At 62.6% G+C, this 23617-nt stretch overlaps 1 protein-coding gene across 2 annotated transcripts; it reads left to right on the top strand.

The window, feature by feature from the left end:
- The first annotated feature begins 167 nt into the window (after nucleotides 1–167).
- Nucleotides 168–20328, top strand: KANK2 (KN motif and ankyrin repeat domains 2). Of its 2 annotated transcripts, XM_070059097.2 has the most exons (13): nucleotides 176–291; nucleotides 1357–1632; nucleotides 2491–2604; nucleotides 2822–4030; nucleotides 10465–10629; nucleotides 10714–10816; nucleotides 11497–11736; nucleotides 12319–12406; nucleotides 12694–12913; nucleotides 13655–13797; nucleotides 15910–16110; nucleotides 16201–16290; nucleotides 18300–20328. In XM_070059097.2, the coding sequence occupies exons 3-13, from the start codon at nucleotides 2568–2570 to the stop codon at nucleotides 18351–18353; spliced, it is 2550 nt and encodes an 849-aa protein (XP_069915198.2). In that variant the 5' UTR covers nucleotides 176–291; nucleotides 1357–1632; nucleotides 2491–2567; the 3' UTR covers nucleotides 18354–20328. The 2 variants fall into 2 exon arrangements, with proteins under 2 accessions (XP_069915200.2, XP_069915198.2); XM_070059099.2 differs by lacking the exon at nucleotides 1357–1632 and having other exon boundaries at nucleotides 168–291.
- Nucleotides 20329–23617: the final 3289 nt, after the last annotated feature.

The raw sequence follows: 23617 nt of genomic DNA, 5'->3' as shown, positions 1-23617 counted from the left end.
TGGCGACGTCCGGCGGGGAAAAGGGGGTCCGGGCAGGACACCCCGACGCCCTGGCGCTCGCACGCACCTGCCGTCCAGGTGAGCTCGCGTCCTCCGGTGCCGCAATCCCCGCCCCAACCGCGGGCGGAGGGGGGAGCGCGGGCAGCGGGAGGGGCGTGGCCAGTGGGTGGGGCGTGGCCAGCCGGGGCGGGGCGGGGCTGGCCGCCGAGGGCCGGCGGTCGGGCGGCGGCGCGCGGAGGACGCACGGGCGGCGGGACGCGGGGACGGCGGCGGCCGGAGGGCGCCCGGCGGGTAGGACCCGGGGCTGGGGCGCGGTTCGAGTCAGGTTCGGGGTGCCATCGTGGCGCCCCACCAATCCCCCTCCTACCTGCTTTCCACCCCGGGCCGGGACCTCGCTGACGTCCGCGAGCCGCTGCCCCAACTCCGCCGACTGCGTCCGAACTGTGCGGACTTGGAGCGCCCCCTCCCCACCCCTGACCCGTCCCGCCTCGCTCCTCGCCCATCCCCCCGGCCCCCAGCGCCGCTGCCCCGCCGCCCCGCTCTCCCTGGCCTCCTCGCCCCTGCCCGGGGCCCCCTCGCCCTCCCGCGCGGCCCGGCCGCGGCCAGGCCCCGGGAGGCGGGAAGGCGGCAGGGCGTCCGGCCGGGCTGAAGCTGGGCCTCGGCCTGCGGGCTGGGCCGGCGTGGGGAGCCGCAGCTGTTTGCCATTAGCCCGGGACCCCGCAGGCCCCGCCCCCTCCCCGCACGGGGCGGGGCTCTCCTCGCTCCCGACTTTCGGGCGGGCAGAGGGACTGGGAAGACCCCAGAGCTGTACAGGTCGACGAGTTGGGGGCGACTTTGGGGGGCCCCCTTCCCTGGCCCCAGGGGTCCGACAGCAAGACAGGGGTCACAGACACCCACGATCCCTCCCCCCCGCCATGTCTCCTTTCTCCTTCCCGCAACCCGGAGCCATCAGTCGGCGAGCAGGGCCGTAGGATGGCTGGGGACCCTCAGTGGCTGCATCTGCAAAATGGGTATGGGGTGTCCAGTTTAGAGATGGTGGCTTCCTGGGCATGGAGGGATCTGCCAGTCCTAGGTTCAAGTCCAGGCCCTGCCAAGCCACCCCCCCCCCCACCGGTGACTTTTTAGAAATCATCGCTGCACCCGTCTGTGAAACTGGGGTGGAAACTGCCCAACCCGGCCTCTCCAGACAAGAGCTGCAGTGTCACTACAGTTATTAAAGTGACCGCGTGCCCCACTCCACCCCCCACCCCCTTAGGTCCCCAGCAAGTATTTTGGTCAACTTCCTGTCCTGCAGGGGTGAACCTCCAGGCAAATGGAAGAACCAAATTTCCTGCTGTCGGTGACCCTGTGTTCCAGGTGTTGAGAGAGAGAGAGCAGCGGGGATAGAGACGCGGAGAGAGGGAGAGAGAGACGCAGAGAGAGACAGGCGTGGAGAGACGGAGACGCAGAGAGAGACAGAGGCGTGGAGAGACGGAGACGCAGAGAGAGACAGAGGCGTGGAGAGACGGAGACGCAGAGAGACTAAGGAAGCCGAGAAGCAAGACAGGACGTGAGACCAGACCAAGGACAAGTTCAGCCACCCCAGCCCTGCCTTCATGCCCAGCAGGTGCCCCGCCTGGCCCATCCTCCCAGGTAGCGCTGGCCCGCGGAGCCCTCCGAGGTGGTGGGGTGGCGGCTGAAGTCCCAGAGGACCGGGCGGGCAGGGTGAGGCGGGGTGTGGGCGCGGGAGAGCCTGGCCAGCCTCCAGGGCTGCAGGGGCTTGGTGAGAGGGCGCGATTGTCCCTTCTGCTGCCCCTCGGCTACCCGCATGATTTCCCTGGCCTCCGCCCCGGCCCTCCATCCCGGCTGCGCCCCGAGCCCGGACGCGTCCTGGGGGGGACAGGAAGTTCTGTGTAGCCCAGCAGTGAAACTGTTTATTTTTAGAGAAAATTGTTTCCATAAAGGGGCAAGGCTTCCCTCCTGGTCGCCTCCCCTCCCCAACTTTCTCTCCTGCTCCCCCAGGCCTGGCCTCCCCAGGGCTCCGTGCTTTGAGGTCACTTAGGGGGGCCCCCTGCCCCATGCTCCGTGTCTCTTTGTCCCCCTGCTTCTGTTTGCTCTGGGTCTTGAACAAAGATCGCACCCCTCTCTTCACCCCTACCCCCCTCCTGCCCTCTGGCTCGGCTCCTGCTTTTCCCTGTGGCCACCTCCCGGCCTGGGCTCAGGGGAGGGGGTACAGGAAGGGCGTGGCCTGTCGGGCTTGGGCCTTCCCCAGCCCGGGGGGCCGAGTGGAGGCAGGGCTGTGTGGAACAGCTGGAGCCTGTCCAGAGGCTGGACAGACATGCATGTGAGATGGCGAAGTGCAAGTTCTTTGTTCCCAGCCCCTGCGCAGCCAGGCAGGGGGTGTGTGCGCGCCTGAGAGAGGGTCCGGGACCTGGGTGGGGGCTGGACAGCCGCAGGCTCCTCCTGACTCGGGACTCCAGTGCACGCACCTCCCCCTCCCCCCACCGCCAGGAACGCCTCGGCCGGTGCTGCAGGCAGTCTGACTCGTGGTCGCGCTCCTGACAGCTGAGACACCTGCAGACGAGAGGATGGCCCAGGTCCTGCACGCGCCAGCCCCCTTCCCAGGTCAGGGGTCCCCGGGAGGGGTGGCCACGGCCCCGGGAGAGGCTGGGGGAGGAAGGGGGTGGTCGGGGCTGGGGGGGCAGAGAGGGCTCCGTCCTGGGGCAGTTCTGAGACTCCAAAGGGAGGCCCAAGCTGCTGGTTGGGGACCGGAGACTGGAGCCAGAGCCGAACGCATCTGCTGCCGCACTCAGAGCCCCGGCCTTTCTCCCCCACCCCCCAGGGACCCCCAGCCCGGCCTCCCCGCCCGCCTTCCCCCCCAAGGAGCCTGACCCTCCATACTCGGTGGAGACGCCCTACGGCTACCGGCTGGACCTGGACTTCCTGAAGTACGTTGATGACATCGAGAAAGGCCACACGCTGCGGCGCGTGGCCGTGCAGCGCCGCCCGCGCCTGGGCTCCCTGCCCCGCGGGCCCGGCTCGTGGTGGACGTCCACCGAGTCACTGTGCTCCAACGCCAGCGGCGACAGCCGCCACTCGGCCTACTCCTACTGCGGCCGCGGCTTCTACCCGCAGTACGGCGCCCTGGAGGCCCGCGCCGGCTTCAACCCGCGCGTGGAGCGCACGCTGCTGGACGCCCGGCGGCGGCTGGAGGACCAGGCGGCCACGCCCACCGGCCTGGGCTCCCTGACCCCCAGCGCCGCGGGCTCCACCAGCTCCCTGGTGGGCGTGGGACTGCTGCCCCCGACGCCGCGGAGCTCGGGCCTGTCCACGCCGGTGGCGCCCAGCGCCGGGCACCTGGCGCACGTGCGCGAGCAGATGGCAGGGGCGCTGCGCAAGCTGCGGCAGCTGGAGGAGCAGGTGAAGTTGATCCCGGTGCTGCAGGTGAAGCTGTCGGTGCTGCAGGAGGAGAAGCGGCAGCTCACGGTGCAACTCAAAAGCCAGAAGTTCCTGGGCCACCCCGCGGGGGCCCGGGCCCGCGGGGAGCTCTGCCTCGACCTCCCGGACGCCCCCGACGACCCGGCGGCGCTGGAGACCCGGAGCGTGGGCACCTGGGTCCGGGAGCGGGACCTGGGCGTGCCCGACGGGGAGGCGGCGCTGGCGGCCAAGGTCGCCGTGCTGGAAACCCAGCTGAAGAAGGCGCTCCAGGAGCTGCAGGCGGCCCAGGCTCGGCAGGTGGAGGCCCAGCCCCAGCCCCAGGCCTGGCCGCCGCCCGACAGCCCGGTCCGCGTGGACACCGTGCGGGTGGTGGAGGGGCCGCGAGAGGTGGAGGTGGCGGCCAGCACAGCCGCGGGCGCCCCCGCCCAGCGGGCCCAGAGTCTGGAGCCCTACGGGGCCGGGCTGCGGGCGCTGGCCGCGGCCGAGGGCCCCGCCGTGTTCCACAGCCACGAGGTGGTGGAGGCCATGTGCCCGGCGCCCACCACCTCCACCGGCAACGTCCACGCCGTGAAAAAGATCAGCATCACGGAGCGGAGCTCCAACAGGGCCACAGGTAGGCCTGCGACCCCGGGCCCCGGAGGATGCTGGGGTTGGGCACGGGAGACCCTGCTGTCCCCCCTCCCCCCCACCTGGCTCTGTCTCAGCGCCTCTGTGTGTCCTACAAAACGGGGAGAATTTTGTCCCTAGTCTCTCAGGCTGTACGGCCCAGAGAAGTGGGGTGTTTGCGGTAGCCCAAGGTGTTTGCAGGGGCTCCCCCAAGTCTGCTGGGCATAAATCTCTGACTGTCTGTTGAGCAAGTGGCAGGAATCGGTCTCATCCGGTGTGAGCTGTGGGAGGGAAATCGGGTGTTTAGTTAACTTAAGACAGCTTCAGGCATAGCTGGATCCAGGTGTGCGGCTGCCATTGGGAATCTCTGGCTGGCTGTCCCAGATGCCCCAGGCATCTGTCCGTCTCACTCGGTGGGGAAGGGAGCCCTTTGGGGCAAAGAACGCCTTGAAAAGTCCAAGGCTTGGCATTGGCTGGCTCCTGTGTGGTAGAGGAGCCCCACCCAAGCCATGTGGCTGGGGGGGGGGGCGGGCGGGGGTAGCCCCCTGCGGAAGTGCTGAGCCTGCAGCCAGGAAGGGGGTGCTGGCTGTGCATGCCGTCAGCTGTGCCACTGCCGCCCCAGGCCCTCAGGGACGCCGCCCGCATGAATCACGCGCAGGGCGACAGCTGCTCCTCCCCGAGCCCCTGCCGGGGAGCCCCCCTTGTGCTGTGTGGCGCTGCCCCCTCTCTGGGCCTCCGCGTTGCGACCTCCTGCCCATCTGCAGCCCGTGTGCACTGACGCATACAGAAAGTGCTCAAGCATTGCTTGTGGCCGTTCCCGTTGGTTGTCTCCACCGGGGGAGCCCAGCTCGGAGCGAGGAGTGACTTGTCCTGAGTCCCTCCGGCCCGGGAGCAAACACAGGTCACCTTGGGCTGGGCCTGGGGCAGGGCTCCGAGTCGGAACCGGGGTGGCATCCCAGCCTCCCACGGCCGAGGCCAGCACCCCCCCCCCCCAGCTGTTCCCTCGCCACCCGGTGTTGTTCCTGGCCGGCTCTGGCCACCAGCCCCGTGCTGCGGGTCCGTCCCAGACGCCCGGCTCTGTGGCTTTGGCCCCCAGCCAGACGCCCCGCCCAGCCTGGCCCGGCCCAGCCTGGCCTTGGAATCTCTGAGGTTGCATCCATTCCAGACGTGCCTCCCAGGGCAGCCGCGAAGCCTCCTGGCCCACGGGACATACAGTCATGGCCATGGCCTCTCCCTCTGTGAGCTCTGCCAGCCCCTGGAAGTCCTCCCTCGTGTCTCACTGCAGCCCCTCTTGCTGTAGCCCCTGCCTTGCCTGGACAGAACCAGAGTGCGCTCCTCTGTTCTTCGTGGTGCCGTCTCACTTAGCAGGCATTTCCCAAGGCGCCTGCTGTGCGCTGGATGGTTCTAGACCATGGAGGACACAGCAGGGAGCCAGACAGACACAGGAGGTCGCCATGAGGCGGCCACAGGACGGTGCGTGGCGGTGTTCAGTGTGGCACCCAGCACACGGGAGGCGTCGTCTGTCTCCCAGGGGCTGCCTGGGACCAAGATTGGGAAGGGAAGGAGGAGGAGAAACAGCCCAGGGACAGAGAGTTGCTGGGCTTAGCAGCGGGCTGAGGCCCTGGGGTGAGGGAGGGCTCGTGGCTGCTCTGTCATGTGGTCACGTGACGAGGTCTCGTGTGCTGTGCCCAGGGGCAGCGCACTGATAAGGAGCTGTGACCTTGATGACGCTGACCAGCAGTGTTCTCATGGGGCAGTCAGCTTGGTGACTAAACCAAGGAGGGCTCCCTGGAGGAGAAAGATGCAGCCATGCGAGGGCAAGGCGGGGGGGGGGGGTTGAGCCCCACCTCTTGGCCATTTTTTTTTTTTTGACAGGCAGAATGGACAGTGAGAGAGACAGACAGAGAGAGAAAGGTCTTCCTTTTGCCGTTGGTTCACCCTCCAATGGCCGCCGCGGCCGGCGCGCTGCGGCCGGTGCACCGGCCATTTGTTTTTAAAGATTTGTTTTATTTGAAAGGCAGAGTTACAGAGAGGCAGAGAGAGAGGTCTTCCGTCCACTGGTTCACTCCCCAATTGGCCACAATGGCCGGAGCTGCACTGATCCGAAGCCAGGAGCTCCATCTGGGTCTCCCTCGTGGGTGCAAGGGCCCAAGGACTTGGGCCATCTTCCACTGCCTTCACAGGCCACAGCAGGGAGCTGGATCGGAAGTGGAGCAGCCAGGACCCCAACCGGAGCCTATGCCACAGCAGCAGCCCCCTTTTTTTTTGTTTGTTTTAAGCAGAACAGGAATTCACTCACTGCCGAGCGGTCGGGAGACGGCGTCCCCAGTCTAGGAAGGGGGGACAGGGGCCTGGAGACCCCAGCATGTCCCCCCTCCTCCGCCACAGCGGGCAGTGGGGCTCAGCCCAGGACACGCCCCCCGAGGGGTCTCTCCCCACTCTGAAACTCCCTCTGCTCTGGTTCCAGACACAGTCACACAAAAACAATTCCCAGAAGGTTTGGAAAGTACAGAAACATCTAGAACACAATCAACCACCACCCCACCCCAACCCTCAGCCTCCCGGGTGTGGCTGCTCCTGAATTTTTGGATTTTTTTTTTTTTTGCATGGGGCGGGAGTGGGAGAGGGAACAAAGGGGCCGGCGGAGAGCTGGCCTGGAACCCACACCCAGGTTCTCGCGCACGCTGGGCGCGTGTGTTTGGATGATCCGGGAGCCTCGTTTTGCCGTCCGGCGGCTCAGAGACACTGCTGCGGTCACTTGATGGGGGCGCTGTCCTTTGGGACCGCGGTGCAGCCGCTGCGTGGGACGCCTGCGTCCCAGTCCCGGCTCCCTGCTCATGCGCACCCTGGGAGGGGCAGGTGCTTGGGTCCCTGCCGCCCGCGTGGGAGACCTGGACGGGATTCCCAGAACTGGGCTGTGGTGGACATTGGAGGCGTCAGCCGGCAGATGGGAGCCGTCTCTGTCTCTTCCCAGCTCTCAGATAAATAAATTGAAAGAGCCACTCGCCCGCCCCCGGCTCTGTGCTCTGTGCCTTCCCGGCCCTGCCCGCCCCTCGTACCGTTGTCTCTGGCATCCACCTTCCAGCAGCTTCTCTGCTGTTTGGGTGTCCTTGAGAACCACTCTGTGTGCTTGTTGAATTTCCTTAAATGGTGCTGGGCTCTGGAAACCCAGGATTCTCCCTCTGCTTCCTGGTTTCTCCTCTCCGCCCGCTGTTTCTGAACTTGCCACGCTGCTGTCCGCGATCAGACCGCGTTCACCGCTGCTCCTGTGTTTGGTCCCTCGACTTTGATTTATTTGCAAGGCAACGTGACAGAGAGAGAGAGAGAGGTTTTCTATCTGCTGGTTCCTCCCCAAATGGCCACAATGGCCAGGGCTGGGCCAGGCTGCAGCCAGGAGCCAGGAGCTCCATCCAGGTCTCCCACATGGGTGCAGGGGCCCAAGCGCTTGGGCCATCTTCTACTGCTTTCCCAGGCCATAGCAGAGAGCTGGATGGGAAGTGGAGCAGCCGGGACTCGAACCGGTGCCCATGTGGGGTACAGGCGCCGCAGGCCAGGGCTTTAACCCGCTGCACCACAGCGCTGGCCCCCGGGTCCTGACACCCCCCTGTCCATACACTTTTAGCACGAGTCCTCTCTTGTCACCTGTCCATAGCCTCAGCACATTTTTCCGATGTCCCTGGCGTGTTCCAGAACGGTGAGTGGTGACCAGACTCCGCCTCGCAGGCCAGACGCAGCCTGCCAAAAACAGGCCGGGCGCTTTTAAGCAGTTGAACACTTTGAAAAGTATCCATAGGACATGCGTGAAGCTGTGTGGTGTTGAAGGGCGCTGTGACACAGCTGGGCTGTTCTCCCACAGCGCGCCTGGGCCACCTGCGTGTGGCCACCACACTTGAGCAGCTGGGACGGAGCCCTCAGGACCCTGCCCCCCCCGCCCCCCCCCCCCAGTGTGGACCACCTGAGCCTTTTCTGAAAGCTTGATGAGTCTTGGCCTAGAAGATAAGAGACAAAGAGAGATCTCCCACCTGTTGATTCACTCCCAGCAGCTGGGGCTGGACCAGACCAGAGCCAGGAGCTCCATCCGGGTCTCCCGTGTGGGTGCAGGGGCCCAAGCACTTGCTCCATCTTCCACTGCTTTCCCAGGCCACAGCAGAGATCGGAAGTGGAGCAGCCAGGACTCGAACCGGCACCCATAGGGGTGCTGGCACTGCAGGCAGCGGCTTTACCAGCTACGCCACAGCCCTGGCCCTTGAGACTTTGTTACTTTCCAGTACAACATAGTACAATATCTATTTACATAGTATCTGTGTGTAAGGTGCACAATGTAACGGTTTAAAGCTTCCAGAGGGGGCTGGGGTTGGGTATCGGATCACCGGTTCCAGCCCTGGCTGCTGCAATTCTCATCCAGCTCCCTGGGAAGCAGCAGGCAACGCATGGCCCAAGGGCTTGGGTCCCTGCCACCCATGTGGGAGCCCCGGATGGAGCTCCCTAGACGTATTCGCAGGGTGAACCAATGGAGGGGAGCTTGCTGGCTGGCTGGCTGGCTGGCTACCTCTCAGACAGAAGCATTAGGGACTGTGTGTTGGTCATGTGCACCTGCTGCTCCATTACCCAGAAGGCACTGGAGTGGCCGCGGATCCTGCCGTGTGCCTCGCTGTCTTCTCATGGCTTTGGGGTGTCCCCAGTGTTGTCACCCTTCTTCCCCGGCTCTGTTTCTCTTCCGTGGCACCCCCTGAGCTGGCTGCATGTTTTGGTGCCTCCCCTGTAGCTTTCGGTACCAGAGCACCTGGTTCCCCGGGATGAGGGGGAAGCATCGCACGTGTCGCCTGTGGGGTGGTTGTGTGCTGTGGTCTGCTGGCATCTCTGTGCTCAACCTCGACCCGCTCAGGCTGTGAGCAGCTCCCTGGGTTTTGGAAAGCAGCTTTGGCTTTGCTTCTGGGGGAGGGGTGACTGGCACCCCGATGCTGTGCTGGTTTTATTTGGTTTCCCCCTACTATTTAAAAAGTTGTGGTTAAAAAAAAAAAAATTGTGGGCCGGCGCCACGGCTCACTAGGCCAATCCTCTGCCTTGCGGCACCGGCACACCAGGTTCTAGTCCTGGTCGGGGCGCCAGATTCTGTCCCAGTTGCCCCTCTTCCAGGCCAGCTCTCTGCTGTGGCCCGGGAGTGCAGTGGAGGATGGCCCAAGTGCTTGGGCCCTGGACCCCATGGGAGACCAGGAGAAGCACCTGGCTCCTGCCATCGGATCAGCACAGCGCCGGCCATAGTGGCCATTTGGGGGGGTGAACCAACGGAAGGAAGACCTTTCTCTCTGTCTCTCACTATCTAACTCTGCCTGTCAAAAAATTGTGATAAAATACACATAGCATGAAATCCACCATCTTAATCACGCAGAAGTGCGTGTGAAGAACACAGAACTTTCTCCTCTTCCCACACTGCACCTCTGTCCCCATGAGACCCTCCCTCTCCAGCCCCCGCGCCCCCCAATTCTACTTCCTGTCTCAAGTGATCTGATAACTCTAGGAGCATCAGATAAGTGGAATCGTACATTCTGAAACTTTAATTTATTTATTTTCCTTTTTTTTTTTTTTTTTGAAAGGCTGGGGGTGGGAGATTCAGGCAAACAGAGAAAGGGCTCTCCTGTCTGCTCGTTTGTTCTCAGAATACGAGAGCCAGGGCTGGGCCAGGCTGCAGCCAGGAGCCAGGAGCCCCATCTGGGTCTCCCCTGTGGGCGGCAGGGGCCACGCACTTGGCCCGTCACCTGTTGCCTCCACGGTGCACAAGCAGGGAGCTGGATTGGAGGCGTGGAGGAGCCGGGACCGTGACCCAGGCACTCCGACGTGGGCTGTGTGCGTCGTGTGCGTCCCGGGCGTCGGCTGGCTCACTGCCCCACGTGCCTGCCCCTGGTGCGTTTGTCCGTTTGTGTCCACCTCGGTTCCTTGCCCTCCTTCCTGGCTCCCTCCAGGGTTTAGACAGGAGCCTGGGTGCTGGAGCAGACACAGATTATGGAGGCCCCGTCTGCCTCCCGACACTGCCCACGGCCCTGAAGTGGGTGTGTTGGTGCTATGTGAACTGATTGCTGAGGTTTAAAAAAAAAAAAAAATTGGGGCCGGCGCTGTGGCACAGCAGGTTGACGCCCTGGCCTGAGGCATCAGCATCCCATATGGGCACCAGTTCGAGACCTGGCTGCTCCACTTCCCATCCAGCTCCAGAACTGGAGCCAGGCTGGAGCCAGGAGCTCCATCCGGGTCTCCCACATGGGCCACCACCTGCTACCTCCCAGGTGCGAAGCAGAGAGCTGGGTCGGAGGCAGAGCGGGGACTCGCGTCAGATGCTTCGATACAGGCTGTGGGCGTCCCCCACGGCCACTTAACCGCTGCACCACACACGCTGTTATTTTTGGCTGTTGTGAGCCATGGTGGACGCCCCACTTCCGGTCCCCACAGGTCTGCCCCAGGCCCCTGCAGAGTCATCTTCATCACCCCCGGCGTCCACAGCGGCCTCCCTGGCACAGCCTGAGAAGGATGCAAGCCATGTTCCCTCCCACGATGCCGCCAACAGGGAGCCCACCAGGCATGCGGCCACTCGGTCAGAGGAAGCCGGGGCTGAGGGTAAGTGGTGGTGGCGGCCACCGGGAGGGCCAGGGTGAGTGAGGTCTGACCGGCGGGACCCTCACTCTCACCCCTGCCCCCTAGGCGGGCCCCAGGCAGGCGTGCGTTCCATCATGAAACGGAAGGAGGAGCCCACTGACCCGGCCGCCCACCGCAGGAGCCTCCAGTTCGTGGGCGTCAACGGCGGGTGAGAGCCCTCTCCCCCAGTGCGGAGCCTGTCCCGTGCTCGGCCTAAGCCCCTCGCTTCGGCCTGTTGGTGTACGCAGACTGCAGTGGAGAGACGGGGAAACTGAGGCACGGGCTGAGTGAGCCGTGGGTCTGCCCCGGGCATCCTCTCTCACCTGACGGAGCTCCCCGGGCCAGTGGGGCAAGGCTGGAGCAGCTGTGGGGGACACACAGGCCCCAGGGGAGTCCCAGGAGGAGGGGCCGGAGGAGGAGGGGCCGCCAGGTGAAGAATGGAGAGGGTTCACCTGGCAGGGGGCCAGCGGGGTGCAGCCCCGCACGGCGGGAGGTGCAGGGAGCCGAGGTCGGGGTGGGGCCTTGAATGGCGAGCCCAGAAACTGCAGAGGCTGCGAGGAGCCCCAGGGGGCCCTGTGGAGTTGGGGTCTGATCTGTCCCCGCCGCCCCCGGCCCCCACAGGAGGTGCCCCTCCCCCGTCCTGATCACAGTCACAGCTAGTGCTTATTGAGCGCCTGCTGTATGCCTGGAGCTCTGGTGAGGTCAGAGCTGCCCTCGTGCCCTTGCCGTTAGTGGGAGAGCTAAGGCCCAGGCAGGACAAGGGGCCGCACCCCAGCCCCTCCCCTGCCACGCCCCTTCCCTCCCTGCATCCCGAGCCCCGCCCCCACCACGCCCCTGCTCCCTTCCCAGGTACGAGTCGTCCTCCGAGGACTCCAGCACCGCAGAGAACTTCTCCGACAACGAGAGCACAGAGAACGAGACCCCGGGGCCGGAGGAGACGGTTCCCAGCGTGGCTGAAGCCCCCCAGCTCCGGCCCACGGGGGCAGCGGGCGCCAAGGGCAGCCGACAGGACTGCCAGCTGTCCCGGGAGTCTCAGCACGTGCCCACGGCTGAGGGGGCCTCGGGACCCGGTGCAGAGGAGGAGATCCGGTCAGTTTCAGGGGTGGGAGGGATTCAGACAGGGCTGGGGTGGGTGCCCTCCGTCTCTGGCCCTACCTCCCATCAGTCATGCACACTGTAGTCTGAATTAGCAAACAAGTGCAGCTGAAGGCTGGAGTTTGTGTGTGTGTGTGTGTGTGTGTGTGTGTGTGTGTGTGTGTTTTAAGATTTATTTATTTGAGAGGTAGAGTGACAGAGAGAGAGAGGGGGAGAGAGAGAGAGAGGTGTCTTCCATCCGCTGGTTCACTCCCCAAATGGCCACAATGGCTGGAGCTGTGTCGATCTGAAACCAGGAGCCTGGAACCCCACCCGAGTCTCCCACGTGGGTGGCAGGGGCCCGAGGCCTTCGTCATCACTGCACACTCGCAGGGAGCTGGCACTGGATTCGAAACCCGGCCCTCTGATACAGGACATGGGGCTTTCTCTTGGGGCGGTTCTGGAAGCGTGGGCCTGGGGACCTGGGCCCAATGGGATTCTTCAGGTGCCCCCCACCCCTACCCAGAGGCTGCGGCTGAGTGTGAGGCCCTGGCTGGGGGTGTGCCTGAGGTCACGCCCCACCCCGTGCCCTTGCAGGATGGAGCTCAGCCCCGACCTCATCTCTGCCTGCTTGGCTCTGGAGAAGTATCTGGACAACCCCAGCGCCCTCACCGAGCGGGAGCTGGTACGGGGGTGGGGGCGCGCCTAGGGAGGGGGCGGGGCTTACGGCTGGGCCTTGGAGTGGGGGCTAGGGAGGCAGGGAGGGCTCCAGGACGGGCCGTGGGCTCCTGCCAGCCCCACAGGCTCCGAGCAAGGCCATCTAGCTCTCCCCGGGTTTGCGTCCAGGACGGCCGAGCTGTCTCTCCCCAGAGCCGGCCGGGGCACGCAGGGTCTTGCTGGCAGGGGCCCGCCCACACTTCCTTGTGGGGCATCTGCACGTCCTCACGCCCCCGCCCCGCCCCCCGCGTGCAGAAGGTGGCCTACACCACGGTGCTGCAGGAGTGGCTGCGCCTGGCGTGCCGCAGCGACGCCCACCCCGAGCTGGTGCGGCGCCACCTGGTCACCTTCCGGGCCATGTCGGCGCGCCTGCTGGACTACGTGGTCAACATCGCCGACAGCAACGGCAACACGGCGCTGCACTACTCCGTGTCCCACGCCAACTTCCCCGTGGTGCGACAGCTGCTGGACAGCGGTGAGCGCCCCGCCTGAGGGGGAGGCCCCCCCTCCCAGCCTGATGGCGAGGCCCCGCCCTCCCAGCCTGATGGCGAGGCCCCGCCCTCCCAGCCTGATGGGGGAGACCCGCCCTCCCAGCCTGAGAGAGAGGCCCCGCCCTCCCAGTCTGAGGGGGAGGCCCCGCCCTCCCAGCCTGATGGGGGAGACCCCGCCCTCCCAGCCTGATGGAGGAGGCCTTATCCTCCTGTCTCATGGAGAAAGACCCCTGCCTTCCCAGCCTGATGGAGGAGGCCTTGCCTTCCCATTCTGATAAGGGAGAGCCTACCATCCAGTCTGATGGAGGAGACCTCACCCTCCCAGTCTGAGGGCAGAGACCCCTCCCAGTGCAATAGGGGAAAGCCCACCTTCCCAATCTGATGGGGGAGACGTGCCCGTCTGCGAGGTGCGTGGCTCATTTATGGAAGAGACCAAGCTCCTGTTCTCAGCCCTTAATGTGGATTTCAGTCTGATGGAGGAGGCACAGTGTCTGCTCTGAGGAGCCCTCCTGTGACGGGGTGACCCGGTGGAGGTGGAGGCTGGGGGCAGATGCGCTCCTAATCTGAGACCCGGGAGGAATGAGGCCCTGCCCAGACTGATGGAAGAGGCGTCACCCCTGACACTTGTGGGGGTGGAGTAAGAGGAGGTTTCTAGTCTGAGGGCAGAGGCACAGCCCGGTCTGAGGGCTTCCACGCCTTACCCCCTGCCCCTCCCCTACACTCAGGCGTGTGCCAGGTGGACAAGCAGAACCGGGCCGGCTACAGCCCCATCATGCTCACCGCCCTGGCCACCCTCAGGAGCCAGGATGACATAGAGACCGCCCTTCAGCTCTTCCGGCTCGGGGACGTGAACGCCAGAGCCAGCCAGGTACGGGGGGTGGGGGGGAGGGCAGCCAAGGTACGGGGGAGGCGGGGGGGGGACTGCTCCGTCAACTCCAGAGCCAGCCAGGTACGGGGGCGGGCAGGGGGCTGCTCCTACAGACCCTGGGGTCCTGGGGGTGCCAGGAGTCAGCACCCTGCAGGTCTGGGGAGGGGGGTGTCAGTTCCTCAAGGTCAAGTTCAGGGAGGCAGGCTGTGACTTCCAGAGCACTGCTTTGTTTGTTTGTTTGTTTTGCATTTGTTTGAGAGCAAGAGAAACAGGCAAAGAGTAGCCACTCTCTGTTTCACTGTCCAAATGGCTACAACAGTCAGGACTGGGCCAGGCCAAAGCCAGGAGCGTGGGACTGCATCCGGGTCTCCCCTGTGGGTGGTGGGGGGCTGCCTGAGCCCTCCCTGCTGCCTCCCAGGTGCGCATGCGCAGGGAGCTGGGATTGAGAGCAGAGCCAGGACCTGAACCCAGGCACTTTATGTGGGATGTAGGCGTCCTGAGCAGTTTTTTTTTTTTTTTTTTTTTTTTTTTTTTTTTTTGACAGGCAGAGTGGACAGTGAGAGAGAGAGAGAGAGAAAGGTCTTCCTTTTTGCCGTTGGTTCACCCTCCAATGGCCGCCACAGCTGGCGCGCTGCATCTGGCGTACCGCACTGATCCGATGGCAGGAGCCAGGTACTTATCCTGGTCTCCCAGGCGGGTGCAGGGCCCAAGTACTTGGGCCATCCTCCACTGCACTCCCTGGCCACAGCAGAGAGCTGGCCTGGAAGAGGGGCAACCGGGACAGAATCCGGCGCCCCAACCGGGACTAGAACCCGGTGTGCCGGCGCCGCAAGGCGGAGGATTAGCCTAGTGAGCCGCGGCGCCGGCCCTGAGCAGTCTTTAAAAAAAAAAAATTTTTTTTTTTTTTATTTATTTGAAAGGCAGAGTGATAGAGGTCTTCCATCATCTAGTTCACTCCCCAAATGACCTCAATGGCTGGGGCTGGGCCAGGCTGAAGCCAGGAGCCAGGAGCTTCTTCCAGGTCTCCCACGCAGGTACAGGGGCCCAAGCACTTGGGCCATCTTCTGCTGCTGTCCCAGGCCACAGCAGGGAGCTGGATGGGAAGTGGAGCAGCCGGGACTCAGCGGGCACCCATATGGGATGGCCGGCACCGCAGGTTGCGGCTTAACCCACTGTGCCACAGTGCTGGCCCCCTGAGCAGCATCTTAACCGCTACACCCAACACTCTTCTTGGCACAGGACCTTCTCCTGGAAACTGGGTGTAGAGGGCATGGGGGGACCCCACTCTCTAGCTGAGCCTGTCATGTGTGCTGCGGGATTCTCCCAGAGTGCTGGTGCCTGGGGGCCTGGGCGCCACCCTCAGGACCCAGCCCCGAGCCCCGAGAGGTTCCAGCAGCGCCAGGGCTGGGGTTGGGGGCTGCAGCTTAAGCAGCGCTGTGGCGTGGCCCAGTCCCTGGTTTAAGATGCCCCTTCGTGTGGCCCTGGGAGTCTGGGACAGGGACAGGTGTCTGGGCAAGTGTGGGCAGCCAGGGTCGACGGGACAGCAAGGAGCGGATGGATTGACAGTGGCCAAAATGCAGTGAGGGAGTTTTACTTATTAGGGGAGAGAGAGAGAGAGAGAGGGAGGGAGGGAGGGAGGGAGGGAGGGAGGGAGATATCTCCCATCCACTGGTTCACTCCCCAAATGCCCACAACAGCCGGGGCTGGGCCAGACCCAAGCCAGGAGCTCCATCGGGGTGTCCCACACGAGGTGGCAGGGACCCAAGCCGTCATCTGCTGCCTTCCCAGGGTGCTCATTAGCAGGAGCTGGGTCAGAGGCAGAGCTGGGACTCACCCAGTGACTCCAGTGTGGGGTGTGCGTGTCCCAAGTGGCATTTAAACGGCTGCACAACATGTCCGCCCCGAGTGGTCACTCACGCTTGCACCTGCGTACTAGAACCTGCAAAGCTCAATGTGGGAGGAGAGTTGGCAGGTGCAAAGGGCCTGTGGTGGTGTCTGATTTTTTTTTTTTTTTGAGCCAGCGAGAGGGGGCTGCTCACCGCGCATGGACGCCATGGAAGGTTCTGGAGTGGGGCCCGCGTGGGCTCTAACCCTGTCCCTTGCCCTCCCCAGGCCGGGCAGACGGCCCTGATGCTGGCGGTCAGCCACGGGCGCGTGGACGTGGTCCGAGCCCTGCTGGCCTGCGAGGCGGATGTCAACGTCCAGGACGACGACGGCTCCACGGCCCTCATGTGCGCCTGCGAGCACGGCCACAAGGACCTCGCGGCGCTGCTGCTGGCCGTGCCCAGCTGCGACATCTCGCTGGCCGACCGCGTGAGTGCCGGCGCGGCGCGGCGCGGGGCGGGCGGGCGGGCGGGCGGCCACCCGGCGGGAGCCGGCGTCACAGCCGTGGCCGTCTTGCAGGACGGGAGCACGGCTCTCATGGTGGCCCTGGACGCGGGGCAGAGCGAGATCGCGTCCATGCTGTACTCGCGGATGAACATCAAGTGCTCGGTGAGTGTCGGGAAGGGGCGGGACTTGGGCGGGACTGGGGATGGGCGGGGCTTGGGCAGGACCGGGGGTGGGGACTGGGGATGGGGCGGGGCTTGGGCAGGGCCATGGGTGGGGACTGGGATGGGGCGGGGCTTGGGCAGGGCCAGGGGATGGGGGACTGGGATGGGGCGGGGCTTGGGCAGGACCGGGAGTGGGGACTGGGGATGGGGCGGGGCTTGGGCAGGGCCATGGGTGGGGACTGGGGATGGGGCGGGGCTTGGGCACGGCCGGGGCGGGGACTGGGGATGGGGCGGGGCTTGGTAGGGCCGGGGGCGGGGCTTGGGGATGGGCGGGGCTGAGGGCGGGGGCCGGACTAGGGGCAGGACCAGGCCAGGGGCTGAGGCAGCCTGAGGGTGGGGCGTGGCCGAGGGCTGGGGTGGGACAAGGGCAAGGCCAGGGCTGGCTTGAGGCAGCACCAAGCCTCCTGGCGCCCCCATGAAGTGAGCGAGGCGGTGAGGGCCTGGATCTTTCCAAATGCTTGCGGTCAGTCACCCGTCACAATACCTTCGATCCTTGACTCACAAAGGAGTGACGTCCCGATAAGCCCACGGTCAGTGGAAAATACCCTAAGTTAAAAATGCACTGGATCCTCTTGGTCGGCTACACGTCACAGCCCAGCAGCACCGCCCACGGTAGAGTGGGGGTCTCGTTGCCACGGCGCTGGCCGAGCCCCCCTCCCCCACGCCGTGGCTGGAGAGGGTCGTGAGCACACCCCAAGCTTAGAAAAAAACCCAGATCTGAGCTACACACACTGCTGAGTGCGGGCGCCCTCGTAGGGGCGTAAAGCAGGTGCTGAGGTGCTGAGCGGTGGAGGAGGTGCGGGTTGAGGAAGCCAGGGGGCCGTCCCACGGCCATGACGCAGCAGGGGCAGCTCCGGCAAAGGCCCTGGGCAAGCGCGTGCTTGGTGCATTGGAGGCGCAGGCAGGGGACCGGCGGGCAGGGCTGGGGCCAGGCCCAGCAGAGCCTGCCGGCATGCGTGGTGAAAGACCCTGAGACGTCTCCCAACAGGGTCCCTCCTGGTCATTCTCTTTCTTGGCCACAGAAATCTGGGTGTTGTTAAAAAAAAATAATAATTACCCTTGGCAGCAGACGCACAGTCAGAGACAAATCAGTGCTTGTTGGAGAAGAGGACCCTCCAGTTTGATGGAGGAGACAGGGCCACAGCACCCAGGACGCAAGTCCGGTGGAGGAGGCCGTCCCTGCCAGTCTGATGGCGCCTCCCAGGCATGATTTCTTGAGCCCTCTGCCTTCTGCGGTGGTGTAGCTGACTACATAAAAGCATGATTTTTTTTTTTAAGATCTATTTATTTGGAAGTCAGAGTTAGAGAGAGCCAGAGACCTCCCATCTGCTGGTTCACTCCCTACATGGTCGCAACAGCCAGGGCTGGGCCAGGCTAGAGCCAGGAGCTTCCTCCAGGTCTCCCATGCGGGTGCAGGGGCCCAAGCACTTGGGCCATCCTCCACTGATTTTCTAGGCCATAGCAGGGAGCTGGATCGGAAGTGGAGCAAGCTGGACTCGAACCGGCGCCCACACGGCATGCCGGCATTGCAGGCAGAAGCTTAGCCCCCTAGGCCAGCAGGCCAGCCCTGATCGCCTTTCTTAGGCAGGGAAGCTGAGGCTGAGAGAGGCTACCTCCCTGGCCCAGGTCTCAGAGCCGACAGGGAGGGGCAGCTGGGGCGGGCAGTGCCCCTTGTCCGGCCTCCCCTGAGTTACCTCTGGGGCCCAGCCTGAGGATGGCTTGGTGGGGGTCACCCCAGCACCTCCCCCTCCCCCACCCTGTTCTGAGGTCCCATTGGTCACCCGCCCTGCTATCCGCCAGCTCTCCACTTCCATTCCCCTCCCACCCCTCCTCCTCCAGACAGCGTCCTCCTGCTCACTCGCCATTCCCCAGGGCCAGCCAGGCAGGTGGACACCCCGCAGGGACTCGCGAGGGGAGACCTGAGCAAGAGGCCTCCACTTCTCATTTCAGTTCGCCCCGATGTCGGATGACGAGAGCCCCGTGTCGTCCTCCGCGGAAGAGTAGCCAGAAGGGGGCCGCTACCTGCGCTGGGGGGCCAGGGTAGGGCCGCCGGGAGCCCGCCTGGGCCTTGTCCCCTCCCTGGCCACCCCCTACGCCCAAGGCTCAAAGGCAGAGGCCTCCGACAGTGGCAGGACTCCGGCTCCCGGCGGGTTTCCCAAGGCACCGCCAAGGCTGTGGGTTTTGTGAAGATCCTGCAATCCACTGGCAGTTATGGGCGGAGGAGGGAGAGAGCGGGGGACATTGTGTCTTTTTGAGTCACTGCTGGGGGCTAAGTCGCCATCTGCCCTCACCCCCGTCCACCCCCCAGCTGATTGGTGAATGATCCTGTTGGGTGCACTCCCCCCACCCCACCCCACCCCAGGGTGCCTCACCCTTGTCCCCCCACCCCCCATCGCCGTTCAAGTTCAAGGGCTGCCCCGACACCCCCACCCCCACCCCCACCCCCCAGCCTCCCTGGCCTGGTGCTAACCGGGTCAGGATGGGGGGATGCTACCCGGAAAAATGCATTCCGTCCTCGCCGGGAGGCCCTGGCCGCTGTCGCCTCCCCTCAAAAATCCATCCGCCAGCCCCGGCGACACATGAAAAGGATCCTGTGGTCCAAGCGGCCGCCGTGTCCCGGGGCGCAGCGCTGGGGGAACGCGGCCGTGGCCCACCTCCTCCTCCCTGCTGCTCCAGCTCTGCCCCTCTCAAAGGAAAGAAAACAGGGCATGTGTGTGTTGGCAGAGGAGAGGGCAAGCTCCACCGGCTCCATGTGTGCGCGATTAAAACTTGGCTGCACCCCCGCGGACTCCCGGGGAAACTAAAAGGGACAGGCCTCTGCCCAGAAAGCAAACAAGGGCAGCTGGGATTTTTTTGTTTTGTTTTGTTTCTTTTTCAACAACCTCGAGACTTTGCGGAGCTGGCTGGAACCGAGCCCGCGGGAGGCCCTAGAAGTTTCCATGAGTGCCAGCGCCGCCCGCCCGCCCTCCCTCGGAACCACAGCGTCCGTCTCTCTCACGGCTTCCTGGCTTTGCCGTGTGCCTTGTGCTAGGGGAGTGAGCTCCCTGCCAGATACAGATGTCCTTCAGAAAGGTCATGGAAAGTGGAATTCGAAGATGGGTTTATTTTGGTGCCAAAAAAAGAGTTGGAAGCCCCCCCCGTACCTCTGAGGGAGCCGGCATGCGTTCCTGGCAAGTGCATCTTAGCAAAACAAGGAGTAGCCTCCAGCTCGCCCAGATAAACCCATCTCTCCATTCCATTGTCACACACGCTTTTTTGAGAGCCCCTCCTATGCCACCCACCGCCTTTTCTCGTCCCCTTCTCAGCTCAACCCACAGGGCCTTGAAGCCCAACCTCAGTGGGACCCAGGAGGCCCCCGGAGCTCGCAGGCAGAGCCGAATGCCGGCCTCCCCCTCCGGAGAGCAGGGGTCTGGTTGGCTTCGGTGCTCACGAAAGAGATGGCCCGCAGAGGAAGGGACTTGGGTAGGAGCGCGAGACAACCAGGCCAGGCAGACGGTGCATGGATGGATGGGTGGGTGGATGGGCGGGTGCCTGGATGGGTGATGGATGGATGGGTGAGCAGGTGGATGGGTGGACGGCTTGAGTAGGAGCATGTGTGTGCAAATTGGAGAGAGAAGAAAACCCAGGCTGGCTGAAGACAGCCACTGGCCTGTGTGTGACGGGAAGCGGCGCAGGAGCTGGGTTCCTGGATCCAGCAGGTGCATTTCTTAAGCTCCCGGAAGCGCATCTCTGGCCCGGGAGTGCCTGGCCCCTCCGAGACGTCCCTGTGTGGCCCTGCCCTTCTCCCTGCGTCCGCCTCGGGCTGCAGGAGGCCTGCTCTCGCGCCTGTTCTCACGTGTACTCATGAGCTTTAATCTCACCTTCTGATCACGGTACGCCCTTAAAGACAGTATTACACGCAATGAAGTATTCCTCTTTTGTAATCATTTTTTTTAGAAGGTAAATGGAATTTAATAATAAAGCTGATGATGCTTCTATACCTTTGTCTCTCATTGTTCTCGCTCTCTGTTTTACTAAAATTTATTTATTTAGGGGCTGGCGCTGTGGCACAATGGGTTAACGCCCTGGCCTGCAGTGCCAGCATCCCAAATGGGTGCCTGTTTGAGATCCAGCTGCTCCACTTCCCATCCAGCTCTCTGCTGTGGCCTGGGAAAGCAGTGGAGGATGGCCCAAGCCCTTGGGCCCCTGCACCCACGTGGGAGACCTGGAAGAAGCTCCTGGCTCCTGGCTTTGGATCAGCGCAGCTCTGGCTGTTGTAGCCATTTGGGGAGTGAACCAAAAAAATGGAAGACCTCTCTCTCTCTGTCTCTCCCTCACTGTAACTCTACCTCTCAAATAAATAAATAAATAAATTTTTTTAAAAATTTTTTAAAATTTTTTAAATTTTTTAAAAATTTATTTATTTGAGAGGCAGAGAGGTCTCCCATCCTCTGATTCACTCTCCAAATGGCCACAAAGGCTGCAGCCGACCCGAAGCCAGGCACTTCCTCTGGGTCTCCCATCTCCCACGTAAGTGCAAGGTGCTATAGTCCTACTCAGTATCGATGCCACAGTTGACAGTTTGGAGTGTCTCCTGTCATGTTTGTTTCTAACACAGTTGGCATCAATTTCTTTTCAATGTTTTCTTATTTTTTTTAAATCATGCAAAATGCACACAGATTGTAAGGTTATTTATTTGAGAAATAGAGACAGAGGTTGAGAGAGAACTCCCCTCTGTGCTAGTCTACTCCACAAATGTCCGTGACGATGGGCTGGACCCATATCAGTGCCGAAGTCGAGAGCCAGGAGCTCCATCCGGGTCTCCCACGTGGGTGGCAGGAACCCAAGGACTTGGGCCGTCACCCACTGCTTTCCCAGGCACATCATCGGGGAGCTGGGTCAGATGCGGAGCAGCCAGGACTGGAGCCGGCGCTCTGACCTGAGGATGCTGACCTTGCACGTGGCGGGCATTTAACTAGCATCTTCTAGGCCATATGCATGCCCCTAATTTTTTTTTTTTTTTTTTTTTTTGGACAGGCAGAGTGGACAGTGAGAGAGAGAGACAGAAAGGTCTTCCTTTGCCGTTGGTTCACCCTCCAATGGCCGCCGCGGCCGGTGCACCGCGCTGATCCGAAGCCAGGAGCCAGGTGCTTCTCCTGGTCTCCCATGGGGTGCAGGGCCCAAGCACTTGGGCCATCCTCCACTGCACTCCCTGGCCACAGCAGAGAGCTGGCCTGGAAGAGGGGTAACCGGGACAGAATCCGGTGCCCCGACCAGGACTAGAACCCAGTGTGCCGGCGCCGCAAGGCGGAGGATTAGCCTAGTGAGCCGCGGCGCCGGCCCTAATTTTTTTTAAAGATTTATTGTTATTTATTTGACAAGCTGAGTTGGAGAGAGAGACGGAGAGGGTGCTTCCATTCACTGGTTCACTTTTCTCATAGTCACAAAAGCCGGGGCTGGGCCAAGCCAAAACCAGGAGCCAGGAGCTTCAGCCAGATCTCCCATGTGGGGCCTGCCCCTAATTTTGAGTTTTTACACACATGTGTTTTGTGCACAAATGTGTATGGCTCCATGCATTTTGCAACGGGAAGGATCGCCCCAGTCATGCAGCTCCAGGCAGGAAGTGTGTGTGGTGTGGGGGGTTCCGGGCACCCCAAGGCCCCTCCGCCTCCATCCCTGGCCTCCTGGCGGGCTGCTCAGCTTGGAGATAATGCATAGTTTTCCGAGGTTTCTGGAAGTCCCAGGGATGTTACGCGTAGCAGCGTATTTCGGAGCGGAAGGCCGATCGCTCTGGTCTGTTTCCCAGAGGCCTGTCTGAGCCAAGAAGGCGCCTGTAGGAAATCAGAAAAATCGTTTCCCACACAGCAACTGCCGGGGCAATTTGTCAGCTTCCCCGTCTTGTCCAGCTCACGCTCAAAACCTCACCCCAGCTCCACCACCCGGCCTCCAGCTTTTTTTTTTAAAGTGTATTTTTATTTCGGGTAAAATAAACACAAAGCTGACTATCTCGGGCATTTGTAGGTCTCCAGTTCAGTGGCATTTTAAGTATATTTGCACTGTTGTGCAATCGTCACCACCATCTACCTCCAAAATGTTTCTGATCTTGCAAAACCGAAACTCTGGCCTCATTCACCTCTGGCCATCATTCTGCTTGTTTGCTTTTTAAAGACTTTATTTATGTATTTGAAAGAGCGAGAGAGAAAATAGATGTCTTCCAGACAATGGCTCACCCCCAAATGGCCGCAACGGTTGAAGCCAGGAGCCGGGAGCTTCTCCCAGGTCTCCCATATGGTTACAGGGGCCCAAGCACTTGGGCCATCTTCTGCTGCTTTCCCAGGAGCATTAGCAGAGAGCTGGATCGGAAGTGGAGCAGCCGGGACTCGAACTGGCGCCCATATGGGATGCTGGCATTGCAGACAGAGGCTTTACCCCCTGCGCCACGGTGCTGGCATCCCATACTGCAGTGCCAAGTTTGTCCTGGCTACTCCACTTCTGATCCGGCTTCCTGCTGGTGTGCATGGAAGGCAGCAGGTGCTTGGGTCCCTGGCATCCACGTGGGAGACCCAGATGGAGTTCTGGGCTCCTGGCATGTGTGTGTATGTGTGTGTATGCGTGTGTGAGTCTCATTCTCTCTGTGTTAATGTGTTGGCTTCTGTCACTGAGCATTGTGTCCCCAAGGTTCCTCCACGCCGTAGCAGGTGTCAAAATCTCCCTCCTTCTGTATGCACTGTCAGGATCCGCCACATCTCTACCCGTTCATGGGCTCGGAAACTCTTGGTTGCTTGCACATTTTGGCTGCTGTGAGGAAAGCTGTGATGAACATATGTGCATGCAAATTTCTGTCCCAGTTCCTGCTCTCAATTCTTTGGGTGTATACCTAGAAGTGGAATCGCTGATAGGGTAATTCTATTTTTAATGTGTGGTGGAAGTGGCCAGACTCTGGCCCCGCAGCTGCACATGTGGGTTACAATGTGTCGGCTCCTCATCAGCACTTATTACTTTGTTGCTTTCTGGGGCTGGAGAGAGCCCACTTGGCAGGGCTGGGAGACGCCTCTGGCTTGGAGTTTGGGTGGCCTGTTTTGGACACGAGCATTTTTTATCTCTCAGGCTCTGGCTTGCACAATATGCAGGGCCCTCTGGGACACCCGGCCCCTGCAGATAAGAGAGGGCTATCTTTAGCTTCTGGGGCTAAGAGAGGTTAAAATCCTTCCAACCTGTCAAGGTCACAGGTAAACCCTCAGAGCCCCCCCTCCCATCCCGCATGCCATTGAATTCAAGGTCTTTTCTTT

The sequence above is a fragment of the Oryctolagus cuniculus genome, chromosome 16, assembly GCF_051225735.1.
Source record: "Oryctolagus cuniculus isolate XC-2025 breed Fujian yellow rabbit chromosome 16, ASM5122573v1, whole genome shotgun sequence".
Classification (NCBI taxonomy): Eukaryota; Metazoa; Chordata; class Mammalia; order Lagomorpha; family Leporidae; genus Oryctolagus; species Oryctolagus cuniculus.
The sequence above is the reverse complement of the archived record's forward strand: the minus strand, read 5'-3'. Positions and strand labels throughout refer to the sequence as shown.

Bases quoted from the DNA above. Each gene is read 5' to 3' on its own strand.
- KANK2 (XM_070059099.2), top strand. From the start codon at position 2,568: ATGGCCCAGGTCCTGCACGCGCCAGCCCCCTTCCCAG. The intron at 4,031-10,464 runs GTAGGCCTGCGA...CGGTCCCCACAG, and splicing joins GAGCTCCAACAGGGCCACAG to GTCTGCCCCAGGCCCCTGCA. The intron at 16,291-18,299 runs GTGAGTGTCGGG...TTCTCATTTCAG, and splicing joins GGATGAACATCAAGTGCTCG to TTCGCCCCGATGTCGGATGA.